The sequence below is a fragment of the Onychomys torridus genome, chromosome 1 (genome assembly GCF_903995425.1).
Source record: "Onychomys torridus chromosome 1, mOncTor1.1, whole genome shotgun sequence".
Taxonomy (NCBI): domain Eukaryota; kingdom Metazoa; phylum Chordata; class Mammalia; order Rodentia; family Cricetidae; genus Onychomys; species Onychomys torridus.
This window is the reverse complement of record NC_050443.1, coordinates 135,189,363-135,209,076: the sequence shown is the minus strand read 5'-3', so window position 1 is coordinate 135,209,076 and position 19,714 is coordinate 135,189,363. Positions and strand designations below refer to the sequence as shown.

The 19,714-nt window shown below is 35.4% G+C and overlaps 1 protein-coding gene across 3 annotated transcripts in view; it reads left to right on the top strand.

The window, feature by feature from the left end:
* Vps13a (vacuolar protein sorting 13 homolog A) overlaps positions 1–19,714 on the top strand; it is a 215,148-nt gene that overhangs the window by 87,093 nt on the left and 108,341 nt on the right. For all 3 annotated transcript variants that reach the window (XM_036206892.1, XM_036206900.1, XM_036206909.1), the window contains exons 32-35: positions 5,802–5,969; positions 11,438–11,742; positions 13,207–13,354; positions 17,288–17,438. In XM_036206892.1, coding sequence (XP_036062785.1) covers positions 5,802–5,969; positions 11,438–11,742; positions 13,207–13,354; positions 17,288–17,438 — 772 coding nt within the window. The remainder of the gene's footprint in view (positions 1–5,801; positions 5,970–11,437; positions 11,743–13,206; positions 13,355–17,287; positions 17,439–19,714) is intronic.

Genomic DNA, 19,714 nt, shown 5'->3' with positions numbered 1-19,714 from the left:
TGTATAGATAATAAATAAATGAATCTTAAAAAAAGAAATCTTAATTCTCTCGTCTGAATTCTGCCTCATCTAGGTTCTTCTCCTCTAGTACTTCCCCATCTGGCTCTTCCTCATCTTCCATCTCATCTACACGTTCTCTCTGGTCATAATCCTCCTATCCTTCTTAGCTCTCCATCCTCAAGTTCTCTACTCCTCTCTTCCTCTCTGTCTCCTTCTACCTCTAAATCCTTCTCTGAAAATAAAACTGCCTTTTTGTCCCTTTGACCCTGATTCCTCCAAGCTAGCTGCTCCCACTGTTTCTGGCGAGTGCACTCCGTCACTATACAACTTGACTAGGCAACTTCCATCACAGCTAGATGTATCTTTAAGTTGGAACCCTTTAGTTCTGAGTTCATTGTTCAGGGTGGATCTAAAGCTAGAGATAAGACTTTGGAAAGGAGAAGGTTAAGCTTAATTGGCACTTCCGCCAGGCCTTCTCAAACAGGTAGTCTTGATGCTAGGGTCTGTTCTTATAGAGTGCAGAGGTTTCTCTGATAAGGTACTTTCCTCCTCCTGGGGATGGTCCTCGCCGGATGCTGCCAATGATGATAATTAATTACAGGGAGGCTTGAACTGGGGTTCTGGCTGTGCATAGCTGTCAGTGCATTAGGTTATCTAAATATTCCTAAAAGTGGTTAGGTAAGGAGTTAGAGGCCTATAAAGTTAATAAGGCTGTAAGAAGAGGAGGGTCCAAGCTAAATTGTGCGAAGCTATTACTTAAGGTCCACCTGACCTAGGCGGTGTCTCTGTGTAGAATTTACCTTATTTTCAGGAGTCTTATTATGTGGTGGTTTGGACTGTTATTCCTGTTATTCTTTGAAAGTGGCTAAGGGAGATATCTGATTCCAGTACTAAAAGGAGAAGAAATGGATGGGCCTGAGGGAAGGAAGTCTTTCCTGTGGTTGTTCTCCAAATAACTCCATCATATATGTCCAAATAGTGTTCAGTCCACACTGTTAGCATTCTTAGGAAAAAGTCAGTTGAGAAAACTATGAATGCACACATGATTTTTGTAACAGAAGACAGCTGATATATAACAAGCCAAAGAACACCAAAGGCTCCTTGGAATTTGGCTTCCTCTGAAGGAATTCCTTGATCCTTTCAGGTAGTGACTTTGCCATAACCAGCTGAGTTCTCTCATAATACATTCCTCTGTGGCCCATAGCAGGAAATGAAGTTATAGAGAGTTATGAGCTTCCATGTGGGTACTAGGAACTGAACCCAGGTCCTTTGGAACAGCAGTAAGTGCTCTTTACTGCTGAGCCATATCTCCAGTTCTGTCATCATCACTGATACAGCCATCAACTGATTTTATGTGAGAAACAAAAATTATGTATATGTGCATGTATATTAATAGTGATTTAGCACAAAAGTCTCCAGATTTGCATGATTTGTAGAAATAAGGAACAAGATTTTTAATACTTACGATAATTTCCAAAGTTATTATTTGCTCCTCTGTCACTTTTACTTTAAGGTGTATAGTATATATAGGACAATGAAGGATAGAGCATACATTTTTATTTTTCTAGAAAGTGATGCTGACAGAAATACAATTATCTACTAAAAGCTGTACAGATAATAACAAATGAATTATAGCACCAGACATTGATTTTTCCTTCTGTATTTTATTTTTAAAATATGGCCAAATTAAAATATAGCTTAAAAGAGGTACAGAGTCTCTTTCTCCTCTTGTCTTGCTCCACTATCATTTTCCTTGGATTCCAGTGTAGGTAGTTTTTTAAATGAACTACTCTATTGAGTAACCAGAGCAGCATAAGTTTTTACTCTGTGTTAAAATGTTGAGGTCATTATGCTGTGATATACATTGGCTGTTGTCCTCTGATTGGGTTTAGGTGTTACTGATAAACTCATTACTGTTAAAGATTGTAATTGTCAGACCAAGTCATTGTGTATTAGAGCAGCATTCTCCATTTACAAGTTTATTGTTGTATAGTACTAATATTATTGAAGACATATTTCACTGAAATAAAACATCATTTTTGCTAGATTCTTGTTTCCTTTTATATAAAGACATCTTGATAATTAAGTTTTTTTAAATCCAGTTTTGAATGCTTGTTAATTCTGGGCGACAAATACAAATGCATTTTTAAATAGTTTTCTCTGTTTCTAGATTTATTATCAGGTTAATTATGACTTCATAAAATTAGTTGAGAAATGTTTTCTATTAGGTTACAGTCTTCTCTTGCCCACACTAGACCACTCCCCTGGTAGTCTCTCCCTTATTCCAGACTATTAAAAAGCACTTATTTGCTGTGACTGTAAGACAATTTCAGCCTCAACCTCTTGACTCCCGTATTGAAGGCAACTTTGAATTACAACTTTACCCATATCTAATTTCTACCTGACTCCTGGTTCACATGGAATGCCTCCTTTTATGTACCCTGTCAGACTTCACTGAAAGTTATTGTTTCTCTTTGTTCCTGGGAATTGATGTCTCTGTCCTTTCAGGACTCTGCCATGCATTCATTCTCTGTAATGAAGCTCCTCTTGGGGTCTGAAGACCAGACCCTCCTGCTTCTGGGCCCCATCGTGATTGCCCATGACTATCATACTCCATCTTTTTCTGAATAAAGGTCTTCTGAAGAGTAATTCGTGCCAGTTACTTTCTACCAGAAATTTGTGAGATGTGTGTTATTTTGTTCTTAAATGTTTGGTGTGCATCAACAAAGCTTGTATATGGTTAAGTCTAGGTCTTAATTTTACTTCTTTTCTACATGATAATTTCCTACTACTGCTTATTGATAACTTATTTTAATTTAAATAATCATAAATCCTATACAGATTTGAAACTTATTTTTAGCTTTAGGTACAAAAATTGAAGTACATAAAGTTTTAGCTATTATTGTCACTCAGCTGGTAGAGTTTCATCTAGCAGCTTGGATGTGAGTACCAGGAATTCTGGCTCTTTTTAATTTAGACTGTGTCTTGTTTTAGTTACTTATCCTATTGCTGTGATAAACCATTTTGTATAAAAATAATTGGGGAAGATGGGGTTTATTTCATTTAACAACTTGAAGATTATAATCCATCACTAAGGGAAGAAAAGGCAGGAACTAAAGCAGGAAACCTAGAGGCAGGACAACAAACACATGATGAAGCCAGTAAGTAGTGTTTCTAGGTCCTCCATGGTTTCTACTTCCAGGGATCTAACTCGGTAGGCTCTAGGGATCTAACTAAGTCACAGTAACAAGAAAAAAACTGATATACTTCCTCTCCCTCAACCCAGTACTACTACCCATCCAGCTTGCATGCATCAGGAACATGGGACAACAGCCTGCAATATTTAAAGAGCCAAACTTGTAAAATGACAACTTCCTGTGGGATAAAAGTGGAGGGAAAGTGAAAATGTTAGCCCGGGACGGAATCCTAGCAACAGAGCTTCAACTGTAGCTATAACATACAACTGAAGGAATGTGAAGCAGTAGTATAATCCTTAGATTGGGCATGGTGGCACACACCTTTAATTCCAGCAATCTGGACGCAGAGCAGACAGATCTCTGGGTGTTTAGAGACATCATGGTCTACATAGCAAATGTAAGGCCAGCCAGGGCTACATAGAAGAAAGGAAATACTGATACTCAGTTGGCTTTCTCACTTTTTTTCCTTTCTATTCAGTCCAGGACCCTAGCCCATAGGATGGTCTTACCCCATTTAGTTAATTTTTGACCCCTCCAGACAAACTCAAAGTTGTGCTTCACAAATGCCCAAGACATCTATCTCTCCCTTTCCCCTTCTCCCCCTCTCCCCTTCTCCACCACTCTCCCTCCCTCCCCCACTTCTTTCTCTCTCTCTCTTCCCTCCTCTAGTTGTGGTGGCACACCATGATACCCATGTAGAGGACCTAGGAAAAATTGCAGGATTCCTTTCACATCACAGTGTGGGTTCTGAGGATCAAATTCAGTTCATCAGACTTAGTGGCAAGTACCCTTACCTTTTGACTCATCTTCATTGCCTTGTCCTAGGCATTTTTTAACCAATAAAATTGATACCTTAAAATAACCATCTCAGAATACTTTGTCAGCCAAGCATTCTTTAGTTTCAGAAATGGGATGTTCTTGAGGATCTGTTTCTCTTCCACGCATCTTGATTGCTTCTTGACTTCTAATGTAAGACTGAATGAATAACTTACTGCATCCAAGCTAAAGAGGACTTCCTGTGGTCTGCTCTAATGAAGGCTTCCAGTCCTTTTCTTGGGTAATAAAGGGACTTTGTCTCCAACATTGGTGTTCAGTCAACCTTTCTTTGTCCTTATCTCTAAGATTTTGTATCTTTACCCAGGCCTGAGGTCAGCAAGGTTTATTATCTCTTTTTGGTCAGAGAAAAATTCTGGTGATACCTTGGGCCTTTGTAAGAAATTCACTTATTTATTTTTATGTAATTGATGTTTTCTCATGTCTTTCTGTCTCTGCACCATGTCCATGCCTGCTGCCCAGGGAGTCCACAAGAGGTTCTTGGATCCTGTAGAACTGGAGATACAAGCAATTTTGAGCTGTCATGTGGGTGCTGGGAATTGAAGCCCAGTCCTTTAGAAGAATAATCAGTGCTCGTTACTGCTGAGTCATCTTTCTAGGCAGTTCTCTGGGCCTTGTATGGGATGGAAGTGTTCTTATTTTTCCATAACCAATACCAAGTAAAACCCTAATTTCAGTCTTAGTTTTTTCTTATGCACTCCCAAGAGAGGATAACAAACTACCTGCAATTGAGGTGCTATGTTTGCATTTCCCAGGGACTTTGTCTCCAACATTGCTATTCAGTCATCCTTCATATTTTAGCTGAATTGTTCTTACATAATTTACATGGTATTTGGCATCCCTGTAATCTTCTCTCCTTGAACCTGGTTTTTCTTAGATGATAGAGTACTTTTGTGTTGTCTTTATGTTGTTTCATATTTCTAGTAGTACCAAGAACAATTATAATAGTTCATTGGCTGTTTGTTAATTTTAGGGTTCAAAATGGTCTTCTCTGGCTTTATGCATTGCATCCAGAAGTCTAGACTCCCTTTCTTCTTTTTCTTTTTTTTGTTTTGTTTAAACTTCAGTCTTCAAAAAATTCTCATACTTTCGCTCTCTTAGGAACTGTGGTTGATTTTCTTAATAGCTTTTCAATCCCCTGTTCTTCTAGAATTTAGGAGTTAAGAAAACAGTGTTAATACTCTGTTCCAAATTTTAAAAATGTTAGTTTCTTGTTTCTTATACTTTTGACTGGTAGTTATGGAGGTGGAAATTTTAACCCCCTCCCAGGAATTCCTTGATAGTGATTAAAATGATTCTTAACCAACTAATGAAGGATGAGAAGTTTAAAATTGAGTTATTCCATTAAAGAATGGGGGAGGGGGCGTGATTCCGAGTCCTCAGACCTAAAGAAATGAGACACTGAGCTCTGTGTGCAGCAGGTGGTATGTTTTAGCTTTGAAAATTACTAAAGACATTTTATATGATGACTGCCATTGCAAGGCAGAAAATCCAAGTGCGATCCTTATCTATTCTCTCCACTAAAAAGATAAAACCTGGTCAAGGTAGACCTATTTATTTTCCTGACACTCAAAGATAACAACAGAAAACATGTTAGCTTACATGTTCTCATAAAGCATTTGGAATTGTTGCCTCATTTGTACTGACTCAAATACCTGGAAGATTTTTTCAAATGGTAGAATATTTTATTTTTATTTTGCTTCATTTTATTTTGATCTTGGGGTACATTACTTCAACGATTGTAATAATTGGGATTCTTCTCTCATTAAGGCTGTTTATATCACTGGAAAAGAAGTTTTCAGCTTCAAAATGATTTCTTACATGGATGCAACTGCTGGCTCTGCATACACAGATATGAATGTGGTTGATGCTCAAGTTAATTTAACTGTTGGCTGCATTGAGGTTGTGTTTGTCACAAAATTTCTATATGCTATATTGGTAAGTATTTTAATATTTTTAATTCTAGGTAGAAATTGCTATGTGTCAAGCATAGAGCCCCTATTTCAAAAAAATTATATGCATGTATGAAAATTTCAGACTATACACATAAATACACACACATATGTATATCTATCTTTTTTTGTTTGTTTTTTTAAACAAGGTCTCCTGACATGAACATGGCTGGCCTGGAACTTACAGAGACCCACATGCCTCTGCCTCCCAAATGGTGGGTTTAAATGTATGTGTAGCCATGCCCGACCTAATAAAAATATATTTTACAAATTACAAGTAGGTAAAGGATACTCATTCATCTTTACTTTTTGTTGTACAAAAATGATTCATAGAAAAATTATATAGTATCTTCTGATTAAAAGAAATTGAAATAGAATAGAGATCAAGCTAGGAAGATATTGTGCTTAAAAGAAAGATTTTATGCTTAAAAGAAAATGGCCTACCTAGGGAGTAGCACTATTAGGAGGTGTGGCCTTGTTAGAGGAAGTGTGTCACTGTGGAGGTGGGCTTTGAGATCTCTTATACTCAAGCTGCACGCAGTGTGGAACACAGTTCACCTCCTGTTGCCTGCAGATCACTATGTAGTACTTTCAGCTCCTTCTCCAGCTCATCTGCCTACATGCTGCCAGGAGGATAATGGACTAAACCTCTGAAATTTTACACCATTCTGAGTTAAATGTTTCACTTGTAAGAGTTGCCATGGTCATGGTATCTCTTCACAGCAATCTCTTAGAAACCAGAAGACACTCATACAAACATATTTAAAACAATATGTTGAGTACCATAACAACTGAAATGTTTTGTACCTTGTTTATATAACATTTTGACAAATATTTTAGTTAACGGAAAAATATTCTTCGCAAAGCTACACAGAGAAACCCTGACTTGAAAAACAAAACAAAACAAAAAAATCTTTACATGTTAACATGTTAATATATAGTATACTACATAAAATATATGCATCTATTATATGTTATATGGTGTGCATTGATTGAACTTATTGTTTAAATCATAAATGTAAACATTTGTATTTTCCACTTTCCAACTTAAAATCTATACCAAATACAGATGAAGTCACCACTAAGAAAATTATACTTTTGGATGCAACATAATTCTGTAGATATTACAGACTTTAAGAAATTAGATTAAATCTTGAAATGACTTTGCCAAAGAACTTCTGATTTCTTTAGTTCTGCTTCTCAGAAACTTTTTCCTTTCCTATTGTACCCTTATTGTTGGCTATTTAATTTTTATGGTGTCATACTGATTTGTAGTCTCTTTTTGTTGTTGTTGTTGATGGTGGTGGTGGTCGTGTGTGTGTGCGTGTGTGCGAGTGATGCATGCTTGTGTGTATGTACATACTAGTACATATGTATGTGTTTGTGTATCTTCCTCTGTTGTTCTCTACCTTAGATATTGGGGTGGAGTCTCATTCAGCTTGCAGATTTGGCTAGCTTGGTCTGTTTCAGGCATATCCTACCCACTCTTCCTGACTACTCAGATGAGAGGGGTACCACACCATCCTGGCATTCTGTGTGGGGGCTAAGGATCCAGCCTCCATCCTCACAGCTGTGCTGCCTGTGCTTTTCCCTCTGGAATGTCTCCTAGCCCTGTCTCTGTTGTATGGCATCACTGACCTTTCACAGTACTGCTTCTACTGCTTCTGATGATTGGTGTATGAACTAGATAATCAAGTCTAAAACAGTAGTAGAATAAATAGGCCAAGTACAGCAGTATTTAAAAAGAAGGGATTCGTGTTTTTCTTTGGCAATGAGGAGCCCTCTTCTGTTACTTAAGAACTTTGAACTTTTTCTAACTTGACAGTGACCTTTTAAACTGAAGTTTCCCCCAAAAGTCTTATTGTACAGCAAAAGCAAAGATGAACACTTTTTTTAAATGTTCCTTTTTTTTGAGAATTTCATAATTGAGTGCTATATTTACATTATTTCCATCCCTTCTCTACTCTCCAACTCCTCATGTGTTCTCCCTCCACACTCATTTCAATTTCATGACCTCTTTATTATTGGTGTGTGTGTGTGTGTGTGTGTGTGTGTGTGTGTGTGTATGTGTGTTTCTGTGTCTATCAGTACCTGAAGAAAACAGATTCATATTTCAGAGCTATCATTGATGCAGCTTCTCTGTCATGTATAGAAAACAACACCTAACAGTGAATATCCTGGTCGTCTGTATCTTAGAATCTTTTCTACCCCCTCTTCTACACTGTTCCCTGACTCATGGGTGTAGGAGTTTGCATTGTAGATGTACTAACTGGGTTTGGGCCCCACACCATCCCTTAATCTCTGCACTTTAGCCAATTGTGAGTTTCTATAACAGTTGTCATGTATTGCAAAAAGAAGCCTCTTTAATGAGAAGTGAGAGATAGGCTGATTGTGGGCATAAGTGCAGATATTTAGAATATAATCAGAAATTATATTGATTTGAAAAATTGGAGGAGCTTGGGTGATGAATCAGCAATTAACAGCACAGACGGCTCCTCCTTCGGACCAAGGTTCGATTCCCAGCACCTACATGGTGGTTAAGATCTTTAACTCAAGTATCTGGGGATCAGATGTTCTGTTCTCGCCTTTATAGACACTGCTTGCTCCTGGTACACACACATACATACAAGAAAAATATCTATACATTTGAAAAGGTTTTAAAGTTGTCTTTTTTTTTTTTTTTTAAGAAAATTAGAGTAGTAGGTTATAACAAAAATTGTAAAAGGTCTTATTAGTCATTTAAAAAAAAAAACAAAAAAAAAAACCAGCCAGATATTGGGGTGAGAGCTGAAAGATCAGAGAAACAGAACAAGCCAGCCATGTTCTTACCTCTATGAAATTCTCAGCCTAAAGAGAGAGACTTCCTGTTTATTCATGCCTTATATACCTTTCTGTGCCCTGCCATCTTCCTTCCTTGCTAGTGCTGAGATTAAAGGTTTGTGCTACCACTGCCTGACCTCTATGTTTAATATAGTGCCTGGCTTTGTCCTCTGATCCCCAGGTAAGCTTTATTGGGGTACACAATATATCACCACAGTAGGTCCTCTTTCTTGGTCCATGACTTCTCCTTAAAGTCATGGCTAGAAATAAAATATTAGACATGGATTCCCTCCAATTGAGTGGGCTTTAATCTTGAGTGTAACCACAGCTCTGTAGTTGAACTTAAGGCCTGTCAATAGGAGGCAGTCTGTGCCTAATATTATGTTTTTGGTTCATAGACTTTACAATTGGTTAGGACTATTGATTGTTTTTTCTCTTTAACATCTTACACAGCACCTTCTAATACTATGAGAGCAAATCCTGAGAGCTTGGTTCCAACTTGGTTTCATTTCTTGGTGTCATTTCTTCAACAGTAGGGTCCTCCTAGCGAGTTCTGTGAGGCAACCAAAGGCAATAGTAATAGCATGTATTGTTTGGGGAGTTTCTGAGACTCACTGTGGCCAGCAACCCTAAAGAAGGTTTCCTGTACCTGGCACTGTTTTGGTTTTGTTGTTGTTGTTGTTGTTGTTGTTGTTGTTGTTAAATTCTTGGGGAGAGCATCATCACCTCATGATTCCATTTAAAATATGCACACTTAAAAAGCCTTATCAAATAATGTTTCCGTATGACTTTTAAAAACATCATTAGTATTATGTAGCTCTTCTTCCTTCTTCTCTCTCCTTCTGTATTGTCCTCCCTCTCCTGTTGAGTTAACAGCCCCCCCCACCACCAATTTTCCCTCTTTTGCTCTTGATAATATCTGTATTTCCCCATCCTCCTCCTTCCTCCTGGCCCAGTCTCTTCTACTTTCCTGACTTCTGAAGTTACTTGTTTTTATGTAGTCAAATCTAAATATTCAGAGATAGGATTCACAAATAAGAGAGAACATGGAGTGTCTTTTGGGGGTCTGGATCACTTCACTCAATATAATATTTTAGTGCCACCCATTTGGTTGTGAATTTCATTGTTTTTTTACAATTGAATAGAATTCTGTTGTATATTTACCATATGTCCATTATTCATTCATCAAAGAAAGACGTTTAGGTTGTTTCCCTTTTCTTGCCTTTGTGAACAGGGTGGTAGTGAATATGGCTGAGCAAGTATATCTGTAGTAGGATATGGAGACACCTCCTTTCCCCTTCTCCCTCTCCAGATCACATGTGCCCTGCTATTCCTCTCTCCTTTTCTCCCTGCTATCCATGTAGTGGTACTATTTTACTTTCCTAGTTTCTCCAGGATATGTACTCACTATCTGAAGATCTGGAGCTAAGAGCCTCAAATGAGAGCAAACATGCAACATTTGTCTTTCTGATTCTGGGTTACCTCAGTGTGATCTTTTCTGGTTCTATCAATTTACCTGTGTATTTTATGATTCCACTTTTCTTTACAGCTAAATAGTATTCTAAGGTATATATATGTACCGTGTTTTCATTATCCATTCAGCAGTTGAAGGACATTTAAATTGCTTCCATTTACTAGCTGTTGTCAATAGAGCGCAATGAACATGACAAGTATTTATGGAGTAGGAAATCAAGTACTTTGCGCATACATATGCCAAGGAGTGGTATAGTTGAGTTATCTGTCTGGTAGATCTGCTTTTATCATTTTGAGAATTTTCTACACTGATTTCCAAAGTGGCTATACCAACAGAGAAAAAGGGCTCCCTTTTCCCCTCATCCTCACCATCATTTGTTTTCAGTCGTTTCCTTGACCTTAGCCTTTCTGACTGGGTAAACTAGATGTAATTTGTATTTTCCTGAAGTCATGGAATACTTTCTAAGATTTTGAAGCCGTTTTTACTTCTTTTGAGAAATCTCTGTTTAGAGGTATTACTCCCCCCTCTTTGATTGAGTCTTTTGAGTTGTTGATTGTTGGGTTTGTTTGTTTGTTTCGTTGGAGTTTCTTTGTATACTCTGGATAGTTATCCTTTATTGGATGTATAGCTGGTAAAGATTCTCTTACATTCTGTGGGTTTCAGCTTCATTCAGTTGCCTGTTTCCTTTGCTGTACACTTTTATTTTGTTGAAGTCCCAGTTGTCAGTTTTTGGCCTTCTTTCCTGACCATTTCTTACTCATGAGGGTCCTGGAGACTGAACTTGGGCTTTCATATTGGTCCCATGCACTTTTATACAGTGAACCATTTCACCAGTCCTGAGAGTTCTTAAATACTTTATAGATTTTTAACATCCATACTATAAACTGTAAGAAGTGCTTAGATCTTAGAGAAAGTGCACTATAAGGAAATAATACTACTGAAACATTCAAGTATCCCTTTTTTGCTTTGTTCTGGTGACTAGATTTTTATTTTCTCACTCTATATTTGTTGTTCAGTTTTTCCAGCAGAGAATAATAAGTAAATAATGGGCTTTGTTGTACCAAGTTCTTTATGGAGGTAAAATTAGTTGAATATAATTTATATTTAATATGTTTAATGTTTTATTAAAGGTAATATTATGTCATTCTATATCTTTATAGGATTTTATAGATAATTTTCAAGCAGTTAAAAATGCCTTGGCTGAAGCAACTGCTCAAGCAGCAGGAATGGCTGCTGATGGTGTAAGGGAACTGGCTGGAAGAAGTTCAAGGTTTGCATTGGATGTTAACATAAAAGCTCCTGTTGTGCTCATCCCACAGTCTCCAGTATCTCAGAATGTTTTTGTTGCTGATTTTGGATTAATTACAATGAAAAATACATTTGTTACTGTAAAAGAAACCCAGAGTAATCTCCCACCTGTAATTGATTTGATATCAATAAAGTTGAGTGAAATGAGACTATACAGGTAAGATTTTCACAATGTATTTGTGTAAAATAATCAGTTCTTAATTCTTTGACTAAAGGACTTGGTGGCTTTAGAATTCTCTTTATAGTACAATTTCATTCTATTATTACTCTACTTTGTGGTTTTTTTCAAGTGTCTTCTAGCTAGATCACTTACAGTCTTTAAAAAAATAACTGAGAAATATTTGAAAACTTCTCCTTAGATAATGATAAAAACTGCAAACTTTTCTGCATATGTACTACATACTAAAGTTAAATCAAGACCAGTTAAACAATTTAAATAGACCAAACTTTTTGAGAATATAAAGAAAACTGCAAAATTGTATGCACACACAGGGTATACATACAATCATGTAAGCTTACACACATATATAAATTTTTAAAAATTAAACATATGTTCTTAGTATGTATCAAATATAACAATAGAAAAGTTCCACGTATTTGTGTATGTTTATAGGAGAATGTTTTGAGTAATAACTAATAAGAAAATTTCTTCCAAAGGAAGAAACCTTTTGACACCACTATTATATTTTTTCTGTAGAGAAGAAATGCATCCAGAGATATTTGTGGTTTGTATTTCAGGCAAAATAAAATTTTTAATATTAAGCTAATTAAATAACTTGTTGTATAGCCATGTGTAATACATAGCCATTAACGTTTCATATCCATTTGTATTATAGCATTTCCCTGTTGGGTTTTAGATATCTTTACTCACTACCATTAATTGGAAATTACAAGCATGTTTACTTATTTAAATGTGGTTTTACTCCATAAGCTGTTTATGAAATGGTTTCATAACCAAGTTTTCTGAGCAATCCCTATTTATGGCCATGTTTTCCTATTACTGAACTGATAGCTAAAATTCAATTCATGTCTTCTTCATGTAGTTAAATTTTGAAGCTTAGTAAAATATAAGGAATATTCTTGGAGAGTAACCATTATTGTCACTTGTAGGTCCAAAGGAATCTCCTGTGGTCAATTACATTGTCAGATGAGGCAAATATGCTTCATCTTTGTGTGAAGTTTTTATATTTAGCTGTTTTGATCCACAGATAGAGAAATTTTATATGGTGCAACTTAGTTTCTTATAAAGTAGTATAGTGTTCTGCTACAGGTGAATTATTATAAAGTGTTTTTGTAATGGGTTCTTGTGTGTTTGTTTACCTATTTTATACAGCTAATTTTACACAACTTAGTGGTTTTGACCTTTCACTGTTTGTAAATCCTATGTTTAAGTTGTACTTCTCTATGATGTGTAACAGTTTACTTTAGAGAAATTCACCTAGGTGTCTAGTGAGATGGGATATTTCATTTTGATATGTACTATTATTTTTCTCTTCACACAAACAAGTTGCTGATGTCTTCTGTTTAATGAAGAATGACACATTAAAGTTAATCATACATCTGTGTTTTCCTGCCTAAATATATACAAAACAGTTAAAAACAATTTATATTTTTCCAATAGGTCTCAGTTTATGAATGGTGCATACCAGCAAGTATTAGACCTACTACTACCTTTGAACCTGGAAGTGATTGTTGAACGAAACTTATCCTGGGAATGGTACAAAGAAGTTCCTTGTTTTAATGTAAAAGGCCATCTAAAACCCATGGAGGTAGTGTTTTCATGGATTTTGATTTCTGTTACAGCTGATAGTATTATCTTAGTAACATAAATTTCTTGGCTAGAATTTAAGAATAACCAGGTTGATCGGAATTTAAATAGTAGCTTGGAAACTAGAATTTATTTAATTTACTCCATTTATTCTCTATCAGATATTTGAATGCCTGCTATGTGTTAATCTTTATGCTAGATATTAAAGATATAGTGACAGAAAAGCTATGATGTCTCTGTCTTCATGAGAATTACCACCATGAACTGGGTTCATGATGGACGTAGTCTAGAATGTGTGATAGATAGCAAGTAAGTAAAGAAAAGAAAGTCTGGGGAAACAACTTGGTATAATTATGAGAACTATAGTTTTATACCCTAGATCCCATGTTTTCTTTAAAAAAAAAAAAAATGCTGAGCAAATGCTATAATCTCAGCATTGAGTAGGTAGAGACCAGACTCCTGGGGCAAACTGGCTATCTGATTCGAAAGTTCTAGGTTCAATTGAGATACCCTAACCTCAGTAAATAAAGAAGAGGGCTGTAGTTGGTTGTTTTGACTCTTTTGACTCTTTACTCTTTGGGGGGCCCGCCACCCAGCTCCCAAATAATCACACATGGAAACTTATTCTGACTTACTAATACCCAGTCCTTAGCTTGGCTTGTATCTAGCCATCTTATCTTAACTTAAATTATCTCAAATACCTTTTGCCTGTGGGCTTTTGATCTTTCTCTATTCTATATACCATCCTGCGTTTTCTCTCTCCTCTTGTTTCTCCTCCCAGATTTTTGCTCCTATGTATTCTCTCTGCCTGCCAGCCCTTTCTCCTGTCTAGCTATTGGTTGTTTAGCTCCTTATTAGACCAATCAGGTGTTTTAGACAGACAAAGTAACATAGCTTCACAGAGTTAAACAAATGCAACAGAAAAGATTGTAATACATCTTTGCATTATTAAATGTTCCATAGCATAAACAAATGTAACGTATCTTCAACAGAGAACAATTGAGAAGACACCTAATATCAACATTGGGCCTCCATATATACATGTGGACATACACATGTATACCATACACATACAAAAAATAGATGTTTAACTAAAGTTATAATTTGTAATAAATTACATGAAGGAAATATATTCTAGTTGATAGATATATTAGTCAAGAATTTATTGAAAAGTCTGTGCTTGAAAAATAAACTGATGATTCATTGGTGATATTTAACACTATTATAATATATGAAATGCCTTAGCAAAGGAAGAGAAAGTTCTAGAATAAAGAAGTAGAAGGTAGATCACCTCACACATCACTTTACTTTCAAATTGGTTGACACTGCTTCACTCTAATAAAATAGCCATAAGTTCATATTTTTCCCTGTGGAACAAATGGAAATCAAAACTATTGCAAGTTTTGCTGAAGTGATAGCAATATACAGTCTGGAACGTTTAAGAAACATATTTAAGTTTACTCCCTCAACCTACATCTTCACTTTCTATTTAGTTTTTATTCAGAAAAACATTTTAGAAATTTTAGACTTTTAAGTCAAAATTATATTAAGATCTTAGAACATGCCAACTAAAATTCTTTTAGATCTTAGCATGTATGAGTGCTTTAACTTAAGTGGTTGAAGAGGGAAGTTTTTAAGGTAAATAGTTAAGTCTGTGCTGGTAAGACAACCAATAGAAGCTTGTAAGTAACATCTGCCACCTACCAGCGGGGGCGGCGGGGGAATCTATGCTCTTGGATCAGTTATTAGCAAAGTTTTGTGGTGCAGAGGATTGCTGATTTCCTTTACTCTTTCCTTGGAAGACTTCAAATAGGATGATGAGATGGTGCTACATACTGCCTGTAAATAACTGGCAGTCCTCTGGAAGAGACTGATGAGGAAAATGAATCCTTCCTCTTACCTAATTCACCAGGTCATTTAGCCACTACTGTAGTACACACCAGAACAGATATATTTAGATTCCTACCCCATGGATCCTGAGTATCATAGAAGATAGCATTGAATCTGTTAATGTAAAGCATACATACCACTTACTTCAATTTATAAGTTTTCAACTTGTAGTATTCTTTGAGGGTTATATTCACAGCTTGCTCTGACATGTAGGAGCCACAGATCAGCAGTCCTACGGTTCTTACAGTCCTTCGAGCTTATCTGTCTGGTTGCTTCACAAGTATATAGAATGATGAATAAAATCAGTATTTGATGGACATTTAATAGATTATACTATTTAAGAGATATAGTTTGTAATTGTACTAGTTATAATTCTTGTTTTATAGTAATCACAAATTAAGTGTTGTACTAGAAAAAGGAGTGCAAGTTTGCAAGCATAGAGTGTATGAAGAGGTACATGTGGACTTTTTGAAAAGTAGATTATATCTCTGAAGTTCAAAGGTCAAGTGCAAATAACAGTTAAATTTTCCAAGATTAAATTTACCTCATTTGAAAATATAAATTAAACATTTGACAGCTTTAGAAGTGAGCAAAAATTAGTTAAGAAATAATTAAAATGAGTAAAGGTCTCTATAAGCCATGTTAAAAAAAAAAATGTTTGTAATTTCAGAAGTAGATCCTGGTGAGCTCTAGGCTTAGTGAGACCTTGTCTCAAAAAAAATTATAAAGTGATAAAGATATCTAATGTTGATCTCTGTTTGTATACATAAACACATTGATCCCCATCACACACACACACATACAAGAATGAAATTTGCAGATCCTTTTTAAAATTTTGCTTTCATATTAGTTTCAGGTCTCCAGAGAAACAGAAACAATACAAAAGTATGTGAGTGAAGATGTAATGTTTGATTTAAGATATTAAAGCATAGGCTAGGAAATTCAAAATTGGCAGGATAAGTCTCTAGAATATTTAAACAGAGAAAGTAGTGTAACATGAATCTTAAATCGTCTTATTACTAAAAACAAACCCAGAGCCAGGAATTAGGGTGAACACTGAAAGATCAGAGAATCAGAACAAGCCACAGCTAACCTCAGAACAGTGACCAAGGCCCACTCACATTGTGAAGAGTAGTTGAGTTAGCTCACTCTTTTTTGGATTAAACATTAACCTAACCTTAAAAAAAGAACCTTTATAGAAACATTTTAAGTAATGTTTTACAAAATATTTAGCTACTTAACTATGACAAAGCCAACATAACATAGAGTTATCTCTCATACCACTTAAGAGAGGTCTTTATTGTTGGTTTGATGCTAGGTTCAAATCAGCTATAAAAGTAAGTGCCTTACCCATTTAGCTACAGCTTCTTATAAAATCAGGATTCTATTCTTTATATATAGGGCTTTTATGATGAACAAATAAAATAATTCATATAAAACGTATTGTAAGCTATATTTTTCATTACACAAATATATTTATTTTGTATTTAAGATGATGTACCTCCTAATTAAAATCAAAGTATAAATAGTTAGAACACTACATAGAAACAAAAATTCACTTTCAACCTTTAAAAATGACTGAATTACATTACATAGTATATCCATAACAAATAGTTATTGACAACATCTGTATTTTATAAACTACTAATTACACTTGTTCTACAGAAGATGAATATTCAGTCATTAAAAATCCTTACAGCCTTAAAAATTGGTTTATAGATAGACCAATATTCATTTTTCTATGAGCCCAGGAAGTAGGACTTTCAAAAAACAAATCTTGGGGGCTGGAGAGATATCTCAGTGTTAAGAGCATTTCACAATTCCAAAGAACCTGGAAATTCTCAGCACCCACATGACAGATTATAACTGAGTCTAACTCTAGTTCTACGGAATCCGATGCCCTCTTCTGCCCTCTGCTGGAACCAGGCATGTCTGTGGTGCACAGATAAAACAGTCACACACATTAAAATAATTCTTTTTAAAACAATCTTCTTCTTTTAGGTGTGTATTTTCTTTTTGTAAAATCTTACTTTTTTTTTAACAGTTCATTCTTAGTCAAGAAGATTTAACAACTATCTTTAAAACATTGTATGGCAATATATGGTATGCACGAGATGATGATGCCTCATCTTCTAGAGGTAAAGACCATGAGATTGTTAATAGTGGATCTGCCAGTGTTTCCTACCATTCAGGAGGTGAGTGTTTAGCCTGTCTGGATGTTTTTCTCTGCTTTTATCTTTGTCTCTCTGTTCCCCAACTTTTTCCTCTCAAGTTCTTGGTTAAGGAGGACTTAATAATTCTCTAATTAGCTAATCTGACTTAGACAATGATCTGTTTTTAGTTATTCTGCTGATTATGTATGTATTTATTAGATCAAAGTTCTTAGTCCTATTGTGACAAAAATTCTTAGGATTCTTGTTTTTCTTCCCTATAAGTCCTTATTTTCAGTTTTATAGCATACACACACACACACACACACATATATAGCATATATATAGAATATCAAAATACTAGAAGTGTGATAATGGGATCATCATTATAGATGATGAATTTTAACAAAAGTTGGAGAGTTGGATGGATGAAAAATAATAGGGCGAATCATAATCGGAGAGAAACTCATTCCACTGTTGATGGCAAGGTGCTGTGTGAATGTGGCTGGTTCCAACTGCAGCAACAGCACATGAAGAGTGAGCTTAACTAGGGTGCCATGGTGATTTTTCAGGCTCAAAAATGAAATTTATATCCTCCTTTAATTTTTATAGGCAATCCCAAATCTGCCTCTCTTAAAGTGAAATCTGATAATCCATAATGCCTGCTTCTCCAAAGCCTGAAATATTTCAGAGCTTTACTACTCAGAATCCTACACAAAAGTCAGTATAATATGAAACCCCATTCTCACTCGGTAGGATAATCAACCCATCCTTTATTGTTAATTATAAGTGGTTCAAAATAGGTAAACCACTAGAACACAGGAATGGAAGAAACAAAGATAATCAAGATGTGGATATTGGGTAAAAAAAGAGGTTAAACACTGAGTAATAAGAGTAGGCCAATAAATAAAAAGGATATTTATTTTACAAGGACTTGCTAATATTTGAAAATAGTAATTAAATGGATCCTACAAGTGCTGTCAACCTTCCCTTTCCAAAGACAAAAAGAGTTCTTGGGAAAAAAAAGTATAAATTACATGATTGCTGATTTTTTAAAAATAAGAACACTAACCATACTGTTAGAATATAAGCATTCACGAATATGCTCTGAAATATTAGCCTATAGTGTAAAGAAAGAAAACAATAGAGATGGAAATGAAATAAAATTCAGAGTGATGTTTCAGTTCAGAAGTTCCAGTACTAGTATACTAAGTTTTAGTGGTAGAAATAACTGAGACAATGGAAGAAAAACTTGAAAGAATTAACTAGGTTTAACCCTCCAGATTTACCAAGCCTGCTCTCAGCCATAGAGAACACACAGTTTCAAGCAAATTGAGTAAACTAAGACTCATACATAAACCAAATTTCTTGAAACATTAGGTCTAACACTGGTAGATTTTTAAAATTTCAGAGAAAAACAGGCTACCTATTACAGACTTATAAAGAACTAGAAGGATAATTGATTTTTGTTATTGTTTCTTTTTCAGTAAACCTGGTGAACTAGGACCACTGGATTATAAAAGACAGTAGATTGGTATTTCAAATTCTAAACAATGTGATTTTGAACCTAGGATTCTACACATGGCCAAATATTACTTCCAAATGTGGAAACAACATAATTTTGTTTTAATAACTCATAGTTTAGTCAAACCCTTTCAGATCCTCTCCTAAAGAAATTATTCTAAAAATGTATTCCAACAAGATAAGTTAAGAATCAGGAAAGAAGAAACTATGATATCAAACAACAGTAGTAACCCAGAAGTAGTACACTTAATAGGGATCCCAAAATTGTCCATATGATTAGGCTAGAAAGTCAGTTTCTTTGAAAAGGAATGTACAGTGCTTTATGGTTTCTGTCATACAGTGTTGGGTTATTACATTCACCTCACTCAGAATGCTTGGGTGGTGGGAGCTAAGTGGAATAATGTCTTCAGAAAAATAGACTCAGAGTGTTGCTTAGTGATAGAGTGCATACTTAGCATTCAAAAGACCCTGGCTTGGATCCCTAATAATGCAAAAAGGAAGAGCAGGAAAAAGGATAGATTTCATAAAATATGTATAAAAAAGCAACTACATATGTACCTGATAGAGTAAAATAGCTTCTGTTCTTAAATATATGCTGTAATCTGATACAGAATGAAGTACACTAAAGTTTACATAATTTAGTATTAAATTATTCACATGCCAAATAAGAGAACCTATTTGTGTTGGTGCGATCTTAGTGGAGTTAGCAGAGACAGTAGTATAATGAACTGTGACATAAAGAACTGCCAATCACTTGATTGAAAACACACTGATTGATGGTACTATGCATGGCAAAC